Source organism: Lotus japonicus, chromosome 1 (genome assembly GCF_012489685.1).
Source record: "Lotus japonicus ecotype B-129 chromosome 1, LjGifu_v1.2".
Lineage (NCBI taxonomy): Eukaryota > Viridiplantae > Streptophyta > Magnoliopsida > Fabales > Fabaceae > Lotus > Lotus japonicus.
In genome coordinates this window covers 15179907-15191029 of record NC_080041.1, presented here as the reverse complement: position 1 = coordinate 15191029, position 11123 = coordinate 15179907, and the positions used below count along the sequence as shown (strand labels likewise).

At 36.5% G+C, this 11123-nt stretch overlaps 1 protein-coding gene across 1 annotated transcript; it reads left to right on the top strand.

The window, feature by feature from the left end:
• Window positions 1–228: 228 nt before the first annotated feature.
• LOC130733804 (UTP--glucose-1-phosphate uridylyltransferase) lies at window positions 229–9948 on the top strand. Its single transcript, XM_057586073.1, has 21 exons — window positions 229–413; window positions 536–583; window positions 679–770; window positions 879–969; window positions 1329–1389; window positions 1474–1551; window positions 1638–1688; window positions 1793–1866; window positions 5603–5675; window positions 5782–5839; window positions 5973–6019; window positions 6104–6169; window positions 6466–6498; window positions 7298–7350; window positions 7431–7506; window positions 7635–7691; window positions 7778–7861; window positions 7950–8048; window positions 8238–8342; window positions 9446–9517; window positions 9610–9948. Exons 1-21 carry the CDS (start codon window positions 349–351, stop codon window positions 9634–9636), a joined length of 1410 nt encoding a protein of 469 aa, XP_057442056.1. The 5' UTR covers window positions 229–348; the 3' UTR covers window positions 9637–9948.
• The last annotated feature ends 1175 nt before the right edge of the window (window positions 9949–11123 follow it).

Sequence of the window (11123 nt, the reverse complement as noted above, 5' to 3'; positions counted from 1 at the left end):
CACCCTACAATTAGCGCACTAAATAGTAAGGAGCTAATTAACAAAACTTTTTATTCACAAGAAATTTAAGGTATAAAAGGGATGAATGAAAAGAATTGTAAATTTGTAGTGATTGAAAATTGACAAACTAACTAAAAATCTATGGGAAAAAAAAAATTATTAGCATTAAAATATCAAAGTAAATAAATATTAGTTCAGTTTTGCCGAACATATAGCAACTACTAGTTATCTGTTCTCCACACACGAGCGTTTATATTTTGTCATCAATCTCCACACTCTCTTCCATCACACACTCTTCACCTCTTCTCCATCTTCCCTCTGTTTTCTCTGTAACCGTCCACCACCGCAATGGCCACCGCCACCGATCGACTCTCCGATCTCAAATCCGCCGTCGCCGGCTTGAACCAAATCAGGTATTGCAATGCATTTTCCCAACTCCATCCAACCATTTCCTTCTCTTTCCAATCTCTTCGATTGCGGAAGTTTTCTTGATCTCCGATCGGAATCTGATCTGTGTTTGTTTCGTTCTTTGCAGTGAGAATGAGAAGAACGGATTCATCAACCTCGTTTCTCGCTACCTCAGGTGAATCGCTGATTCGAGCTCCGTTTTGTTGATTTTTGAATTGATTGATTGTTTTCTTTGTTCATATCAGCTTCGTATTTTTGAATTCGTTGCAGTGGTGAAGCTCAGCATGTTGAATGGAGTAAGATCCAGACTCCTACTGATGAAGTTGTTGTGCCTTACGATACTTTGGCGCCAACTCCAGATGGTAATGCACAGTTTTCAATTTTTGCTTTGGTTGATTACTTGATTTGATGTTGTGATGAGGTTCAGTGTATTTAGCTGAGACGAAATCGAATCGATGAAATCGGTGCAGGTGCTTCAGAGGTAAAGAATCTTTTGGACAAGCTTGTGGTGTTGAAGCTTAATGGAGGATTGGGGACAACCATGGGTTGCACTGGTCCAAAGTATGCTTATGCCTGATCTGATTAGATTTATTATTGTTCTAGCTATAGATTTCATTCAAGATTTAAGATTAAGATCAAGATCATGCATCTGATTTTTGAATTAATTAATTGTTAGCGTCATGTTTTTTTCGACTTGATGGCTATGGGATGCATTCATGTAGGAGGTGTGTTTATGCCATTTTATTTCGAAGCAAATCATGTGCCGCCTTTTTTTTTGTAGGAAAAATCATATGTGAACTATTTTTCAACATATTGAATGTAGAAAGCTCAGGAGTATGGAGAATAGCTGAATAGGAAATTAATTTGTTGGCTTTTTCGCGACTTGTATCATTCTTAATTTGTGTGCTATTGAAATGCAGATCCGTCATTGAAGTTCGTGATGGGTTGACATTTCTAGATTTGATTGTCATCCAAATTGAGGTTATTTTTTGGTCCTTCTTTTGCTCGATTTTTATTTCCCTTCCAGAGCTTGGACTTTCCACTGATAACTTAAAATTGGTGCAGAATCTCAATTCCAAATACGGAAGCAATGTTCCTTTGCTTTTGATGAACTCATTCAACACTCATGATGACACTCAAAAGGTACCTGTCATTTACCGTCTATCCCCTCTACTTAGTAGAATCATAACTTAAATTGGAAGGTAAATTGACTATTTAACTGTTTGTAGATTATCGAGAAGTACAAAAACTCAAATATCGATATTCATACTTTTAACCAGGTTTGTAACTTTATTTTGTTTTTCCCTATTATATCATCTATTTTCTGAACTTTGAGCTTTAATTTCTTAGTTTGATATTTTGCTGCACTATTTGAATCATGCAGAGCCAGTATCCGCGGTTGGTCGTTGATGACTTTTTGCCTTTGCCTTCCAAAGGGCGCACTGACAAGGATGGGTGGTATGACTTCATTTCTGATTTGACTCTACTAAGTTATTGCATTTACTTCACAACTTTCAGCAGATATTTGTCTTTCCTCTGACATGTTTTGAATTAGCACTTATAAACTTGTACATGAATAATTTAATGTTCATCTAAAGGTATATCTATTTTTATTTATATGAGAAAAAAATTAAAAGTGAGTAACTTTTTTGTATAAAACTCCTAACATAGTTTAGAGTACTTGGACAGTTGGACCCAATAACCAGTCATTGTCGATATGTGAATTTATTCTATGCTGATTTATTTCAATATATCTTGCCCAATATGAATATGTATTTAATGTTTTCTCAGTGTTATCTGGTTGCCATTCAAATTGCAACTATATTCTTCTTTCAAAGCTGGGGTTTCAAACATTATTGTTTAAGGCTTTAAGCGACATATCCCGATGGATTTCTTTAGTTTTGTGTTCTCCCCTCTATGATTTTCCTTCAAGTGTCGAAGGATTTACTTATTAAATGTGAAATAACAAAAACTATTATAAACCTGTTCTTCCTGAAAATAGACGTAGCAGATACCATAAATCTCAGGATGAATTCATACATCTTTGGTACTGACAAGAAAAAGTTAAGTACTGTTTATATAAAAAACTTTGTAGTCAAAGCAGCGCATAATATGTTATTTCGTTTTCAACCCATAAATCAAAGGATTTCCTCAGTAACTTGCTATTTCCTTTATTATTTTATCTTGCCGGGAAAATTTTGAAGAGCGATGTAAGCTTTGTCTCATCTATTAATATGTAGACATATGGTCAAATCCTCTTTATTTCTCGACCTTTTGGATAAGTGACGTGTTATGGGAACCGAATCCCTCTATATTAGCAATTATGCACATTTCAATTTCATCCAACAGAGTCTGTTGTTTCTGGTATGCATGACTTGTATCCAACACTTAAACCCCATGTATCTACAGTGCTGAAGATAATTGGTCTGGATGTAATTGATCTTTCTTTGTCAGAGAAGTATTGGTATTTGGTAGTGTACTTTGGTTTTTTTTTTAATTGCTTGAACTTTTTGGGCAGTGTCATGGTTTGAAAGTAATATCATGCTAATAATGTCTGAAACCCAAGAAACATTATATTATCATTATTATGGTTATGTTTGAAGTGGTACCCAATGTTAGCAAAATCTATAGCAAAATCCTAAGATTTTACGATTTTGCAGCACTGTTCCGATTCAAAACGCATGCAAAATCTTTTTTTGGTGAAATCACGTAGAATCTTAGATTTTAATCGTAAAATCCTATTGAATCTTACGATTCTAGTATTTTTTTAATTTTTGAAGCTGATTCCTAAAATTGGGGAAACTAAAGAGTTTTTTGACTTGGTGGAAAAAACAACTCACCACCCAGCATTTAGGGGATTTCGAAATTGAACCTCTAATCGATTGTAGTTGCCAAATTTGAATGGTTAATTGATAAGAATTCATTTAGGGGATTGTATATTTTGAAAAATCAACCCATGTGACCCAACCTTCATGCCTCTAATTGCCTATATAATTCACTCATAGTAGAGTGTGAATCACGCATTCATGCTCTGTTTTCTGTAGTCTCTATCTAGGTCTCTTCCTCTTCTGTTTTCTCTTCATTCTTCAACATTTTTGTTTTCCTTCATTCTTCAATGTCTCTGTTTCATCTTTTAATTTCATGTTCTAGTACTGTTCTGGGAATGAACATTGAAGGAAGGGATAGTACCTAGAGAGTGGAAGAATGTGCTAAAGAGAGAATGAGAATGCTGAATTTCATGTGTTATTTCATAAAGTGAGCAAAAAGTCCCCTACAATTGGTAACTACCTCCTATTTATAGAGCTTGGGCACTACCTATTGGGCCGATTGGGCCTCCGAGGCTGAGGCCCAACTTGAGGCCAGGCCCTCGCCTCGGGGCGGGCTACACGCTGGGCGTTACCCCTCTAGGGGCTCGCCCAGTCCACTAGTCCACAAGACACCGAGCTCGAAGTATGAGAGCTAAGTGTGTCTTTTAAATGCCTTTACATGTATCCTATAGTACACTGGGATCTAAGCTGCCAACATGGCTTGAGAAAAAAGAAGTAAACTACGTCGCCAACATGGCGTAAGCAAAAGGAAACAAGCATTTTTGGTCTTGGCGAACAACCCAAACCGGCAAGTCCACAAGTCCACAAGTCCACAAGCGGCGAGAACGATCGCTCCGTACTGGCGATTGGTTGGAGTAGGTGAGCGATCGTTCGCCGGCGAGAAAGGTGGCAAGCATTGATCATGTACTGATCCCCAAGTGTTGGCTGGCAATGTCCCTGGCGAGTGACTAAACTTTAATGCTGGTATTACTTGTCAGGCGATGGCGTTTGGTTTCTATGGTGGCGAGGCCTTTCGCGCTTCCTCTTATTTCAAAAACCTTTCAAATCCCTAACTGCTCCACGTGACGCGTCAGTTACATCAGTTTTCCTCTTTCTCCGGAACCGTCACTTCACTTTTCATAACTGTCCCATCGTGCGCAGTAACCCCCATCACACGCGTTCCACTTCCCCAAAAAACCATCATGACTTCCAATCTTCCACACGTGTCCAACACACGTCACCTTTCCAACTTCTCCCCTGCCTATAAAAACCCTTTTTCCCTACAATCATCCTTTTCCGAGACCGCTTTTTACCTCCCTTATTGCCTACCAAGCTCCTTCTTCCAACTTCCGCCCCGGTGCCGTTGCCTATCACCCTTTCCGCTACCCACTCTTCACATCCTTCTCCGGTGAGTCCTCCTTCCCTTATCTCTGCATCATATCTCTACTCATCTTTTTCCCCTTTTCCTCATTTGATTATAGAAGATGGCTTCAAACCCTAACTCCCCTAATCACACTTCCTCTTCTTCTGGGAGTGATCCTGACTCTACCGCAGCCGGCGGCCTCCGTTTAGAGGTCCCGGAGATCCCTCAATACCGATTAAAAACTTTCACAACCCTGCCCCTTCCAGTCCAAATAGCGCCCTCACACGAGGCCATTGACCAACCTTCCGTTTTCCAGGATAGGGAGACTATCGTGGAATTCGTAAGTAGCCTTGGCGGTTTGTCTGATGATGACGAAATAAACGCCAAACTCCGGATTTGGCCCTGCAGTGCTGAAGACCGCCCCTGGCTTCACAGGGCCGACGGCGATGTACAGGGATCCCATTTCTTTTTTGCCTATGAGTATATGTTCGGCGAGCTTGGAGTCAGACTTCCTTTTTCGCCCTTCATTCAGACTGTTCTCCGCGATATCAACGCGGCTCCTTGCCAACTTCACCCCAATGCCTGGGCCTTCATCCGGTGCTTTGAGATCTTGTGCGCCGCTGTTGGCACCGCCCCATCTCCCACCAGCTTCTTTTACCTCTACGATGTTGACCCCAAGTCCATATGATTTTGGATTGAGATTATGACTTATATGGATGTTAATTTGATGAATTTTTATTCCCATTTTTGTTAAATGATGTGACTTACAAGATATCTATGCTATTTTTTTGTTTTTCTATTTATGGTAGAATCTTACGATTCAATTTACGATTATACGATTATACGATTTTGAACCCCCTCTCCGATTCTACGTAGAATCTAGCTTTTCACAACATTGGTGGTACCTATACTTTATGTTGTTTTTAATCAGCAAAGTGATAAGTCAGTTGAGAGTTGAAACTACCCTTGAGCTTATCTTCTAATAGAGTTCCAAGCTTTGCTCATGAATAATTCCTGTGCATAGGTACCCTCCTGGCCATGGCGATGTCTTCCCATCATTATTGAACAGTGGAAAACTTGATGCACTACTATCACAGGTTGGCTCCAGAGCTCAACTTGTTTCTAGTTGGACTGTCTTTTTTTATTTTATTTTTATAATCAATATCAGTACTATTTTTTTCCTTTTCCCTTTTGTTTTTACAGGGTAAAGAGTATGTTTTTGTTGCCAATTCGGATAACTTGGGAGCTATTGTTGACTTGAGTATCCTTATTTATGTTTCAGTCATTCTTTCTTTCTTTTCTATTAATTTTAGCAGGATTGCTTACTTGCTTGTTACTTAAAACACGATAAGTACACCTTTAGGTCCACCCGTTTACTTAACACATCAATTTAGAAATCCTAAATCATTTGATCGAGAACAAGAATGAATACTGTATGGAGGTAAGAAAAGATAGTCATTATTAGATAACTTCCTTTATTTTTTGACTTTAAATAATTTCAATTTATTTTCTGTCTATTATGTAGGTGACTCCCAAAACATTGGCTGATGTAAAGGGTGGCACGTTGATTTCTTATGAAGGAAGGGTTCAGGTATGTCATTTTGCTGATTTAATTTCTTCACAACCAAGATTTTATCTGATTAGTTCAGTTCTCTAATTATAGCACATTTTCAAATCTCTCCTTTTAAACTTGCATCTGTGTAGTATATTCTATCCACAGTTTTTATCTCTAATAATAATTAGCATTAAATCCATCCAGTTCAAGCTATCCTTGTCTCTCCCTTTTTGGTTTCTATCTCTTGAAACTTGAAAGGAAATAGAAATTAAGATAATTTAAATCTTAAGAACATTGATATTGAGACATTTGCCTTTGTTTCTTCAATGCAGCTTCTGGAAATTGCACAAGTCCCAGATGAACATGTAAGCTTCTAAATCTGTCTCATATTCCTGGGTCATCCCTCCTCCCAACTGTAGGCAACTATTTTTAATAAATTAAGTAATTTCATGTAAATAAAATGCTACTAGGAACAAGGATAATGATTAAGCATTTACTCTGACTAAGATGGGATTGACTTGCTTGAAAAAAGTATAAATCATGATTCTTTGACATTTTCATTGAAGTTGTACAAGATCTCCTTTTCTGGAAAATATGTCAAGGTTGATCATTTACTAGATGGCAATTATGTAGGATCTCACTTTAGTACCTAATGTTAAGCAAGAGATAAGAATTTCTTATGTCAATGCAATTGCATGATATCTATTGCTTTACAAGCAGATGATAACTGTTAGTAGTACGAATTCTAACTAATAAATGTTAACATTTGTTTATCAAAATTTATCCAAGTCACATGAATGTTTATAAATTTTTGACAATACATACTTTTGGATGACTACGATGTTTATAAAGTTAAGTGACAATACATACTTCTGCAATTCTTCAATGTTTTTATGGTAGCTGGAATATGTTTATAGAAGGAGCTTTGCTATTTAGGACGAAACGAAATGAACGATGGGTTGTTATGTTTCATTTTTTTTCTTTCAAAAAACTCAAATATGGGTTGAAAACTCACGGAGTTTCACGGAAAACATGCCACGTGGCTTGTTCTTGGGTTTCTTGTCTAGGTTATTAGTAACAAAAAACATTGGTCTTATAGAAGATGATGACCAGGGATTTTTTTTCTAATTATTTCATTTACATATAGTGCTGTTGTATATGCAGGTTAGTGAATTCAAGTCAATAGAGAAGTTCAAAATTTTCAACACGAATAATTTGTAAGTTTTGACTTTGCTGGCATCAGCCCTGATTGTTTTAGATTATATACGCATAAGTAGATATTGATGATGATCTACAGGTGGGTGAACTTAAACGCAATCAAGAGGCTTGCTGAAGCTGATGCTCTTAAGATGGAGATTATTCCCAATCCAAAGGTTCACATTGGTTCATTTTCAACTGATATCCTACCTGTCCTTATTTTCTTTTGAGGGGGGTGGGGGTGCTCTGTTGTTGGACAATTGATATTCAGTTGCGAAATTGCTGACAAAATCGGTGGATGTAGGAAGTTGATGGAGTGAAAGTTCTTCAGCTGGAAACTGCAGCTGGTGCAGCAATAAGGGTACTAAACTTTTATTGACATATTAGTAGTGTTCTTAATGTTGTAACTTTCATCTAGTGGTATTGATTTCTTTTATCTCTTAACAGTTCTTTGACAAGGCTATTGGGATTAATGTTCCACGATCCCGATTCCTTCCAGTGAAAGCAACATCTGATTTGCTTCTTGTCCAGGTTATAAGCTTTTCTGATACATAACATGAAATCTTGCTTTGAAATTGGTTCGAGACTTATTTGACATGATTCGCTGTCTGTTTTACAGTCTGATCTCTACACTCTGGAAGATGGATTTGTCAATCGGAACAAGGCCAGGGCAAACCCTGAAAACCCTTCTATTGAACTTGGGCCAGAATTTAAGAAGGTTAGTATCTGTATTACTAGTTACTTTGTGCGGTTTTGTTGAGTTATTATATAAAAAATACAGAAGTCCATTTAATCCTTTTTCCCAATGTCCCTCTAATTTCTTATCATCAGCTTAGGGCTGATGTTAACAAAATCATACTGTGTTAGATGATGACTATAATACTGATTTTCTTAATCTTTTTCACAGGTTGGCAACTTCTTGAGCCGTTTCAAATCAATTCCTAGTATTATTGAGCTTGACAGTGTAAAAGTGGCTGGTGATGTATGGTTTGGAGCTGGTGTTATCCTTAAGGTATTAGAGTTTTACCACCGAATATTACTCAAATTATTATCTTAAATTTCAGCCTCCAATCTATTATGAGGTTCCTTTATGGATGCGAGAATAATAATACTTACTGTTCCAGTATTACTAATCGTAGTTGTTATAGTTTCTCTCAAATTTTCCTCAGTTCTTTGACCGACATGTAAAAATGCAAGAAACCTTAGTACTTTCATAATAAGCTTTTGTATGGTTAGTGTCAAAGTGTCATCTCATTACTATGTGAGCTCAGAATTGTGTTTCTAGTGTTTGCTTGTATGAAATCAAAATCTTGAAATAGTGGCCAACATACAGTTGAAGTTTTCGTTTATCAAGTCCAATTTGTTTGTAGTATTTTGGTATAAGTAACTATTAATGGATATAACTTCAAGAAACTATGGATGTATACTCAGCAAATAACTATGTTTGTAACTATTTGTTTGTAGTATTTTGTATACTCAGCAAATAAGTTATTTTGTGTTTAAAGGAAATTTTAGTTACCAATGTCTCTTTGTCTAAGTAGCAAAAACTAAAAAGAATGTTTTTCAGTTAGTATAAGGTCTTGGATTTAGTCTTCTTGGAGTGTTTTCTCACTTAATGGGTCCATCATCCAGCTACTCAGATTCGTTGGATTTCAATATGGTCTCAACTTTTCACCAATTTGGGTTTTTGCCTTTTTGGTCCCTATAACGTTTATTTTGGCTTCTGTCCCTGTATTTTCCTTATTTGTTTTTCGGTCCTAATCATAATATCATTGAGTGAAAGACAATGATATGAATCCTAACAGACTATGAATCCCTACAGTTTTCAGGTATCTGGGTTTTAGTCCTAATACTTTTAATTCTTGAAGTAAACGACCCCTATTGTTCATGAAGGATTGGTCCCCCAATAGACCACGGACTACCTTAAAACCTTATTTTATTGATGTCCAATCTGGCCTAAAACTATTCTGGCTAGGTTCTCAGTTTATGTTCTGACTGCTAGTAACTTATTCTGCCTTCATCTTTTTAATATTCCTATTCATATTGATAAGATTATTAAAAATAATCATACTAATATGCTTTTGTGATATATTTTGTTTTTCTGGTGATTTACAGGGGAAAGTCAGTATAGTAGCAAAACCTGGTGTAAAGCTAGAAATTCCTGACGGAGCTGAAATTGTGAACAAGGTACTTACCTATTTATGAATTCTATTTATAAGCACGATGTTTTCATGGTAATAATTAGGCCTAAAGCCTAAAGGTTGAATTGTCATGCGCAGGAAATTAATGGCCCGGAGGACCTGTAAGGATCGACGAAGCTAATGAGTTTATGTGTGTATGAGGCCATGCATATACAACAACCTTGATAGTCTTGTGCAGTTGTGTTACTTTAACTATGTATTATTTTAAGTTTGATAGGAAAAGAAAATAAGATGGCGCTTTTTTGTTGAGAGTATGTCCACTGTGGAGTTTTTACTTGTTGTCTTGTGATACTGTGTTCCTCCTCCCCTATTTTATTGGTTTTCATGCCATTTTGGATATAATAATGGTTTTTGTTGCAATGAGTTATGAGTATGAGGGCTCAAACAAGTATTATAATCATTAGCGTTGGTCCTCAACTTCTCTGAATTTCACAGCTAGGTCACTTTCTTCACCCTACTTTTACATATTGCTCTCTTGTTGCTCGTTGTTCCCTGGGAACTTGTATGCATTTTGGTTCTTTCTGTGTTGATGTTCTTCATAGTTTATATGAATTTATTTGATATTACAGTTGTAGGCATTTTTTGTTTTTGCTCACGGGTTAATATATGGCACATTGCTTTTTCCTCTCAAGTCTCAAGTGCACAAATCGCAAATTGAAACTCTCAAGTGCACAAATCACAAATTGAAATTTTTAAGTAGATATACATATCTGCTTTATTTACACGATTGGATTCCTTACATTTGTTGAACTTGAAGCAGTATTATAATAAGTGGTATTAGTTCAAAATTCTCTACAATGGCGTCGGTCTATTTGGATTTGAGTTGGGTAAATGTAAAAGTATGTTCCCTCATCCAAGTACATTATTTTTGGTGAATGTGCCTTGGAAAATGATGTTATTTTGAATTGGAAATCAAACATGCAATTTGTCCCACCCGAAAGAATACACACACGCCCAATCATCCCATAAACAATAAGGACAAAACAATCCAAAGGAACCAAAGCTAAACACACCTAAACGAAATCCAAAAAGGCCAACACTAAGAGCAACCTCATGACACCAGGCGCTACCACTCATTCATTTCTTGTGCTAGGCCGCAGATAGTTGTCTCATCCTCATTGTCAAACATATAATCTACAAGCTTGCCAACCATCCACGCTTTCTTAGCGTACGTTCAGATATAAGTTGATTGAACTATTCACAGTCTAATGATATGTATTGGTTTAACCAATTCAACGACTAACTTATGTTTGAGTTTTACAACATTGGTATTCTCTATTGAATATAACTAGCAAATATAACATGCATATCACAAAAAAAAAATTAAAATATTATTTAAAGATAATATGGGTTGGAACTGGGACATGGTTGAGGGGCATTAGTTTTAACACCCCCTTATTAATTCCACACCCTCTTTTATTTTCTAAATTCCTTTAATACCCTCTCTTATAAAGAGATAATCAAAGTGTGATAGTATTTTCACACATACTAACTGTGAATGGACCAACTGTTGAGAATTTTATTTTCAATTTTAAATATTTCGTTTCTTTAGAATTAGATTTCACACTCAAGTGTGTGAAACATTTTCAAAT

Bases quoted from the DNA above. Each gene is read 5' to 3' on its own strand.
- LOC130733804 (XM_057586073.1), top strand. From the start codon at position 349: ATGGCCACCGCCACCGATCGACTCTCCGATCTCAAATCCGCCGTCGCC. The intron at 1,689-1,792 runs GTTTGTAACTTT...TGAATCATGCAG, and splicing joins ATATTCATACTTTTAACCAG to AGCCAGTATCCGCGGTTGGT. The intron at 7,862-7,949 runs GTTATAAGCTTT...TCTGTTTTACAG, and splicing joins CTGATTTGCTTCTTGTCCAG to TCTGATCTCTACACTCTGGA.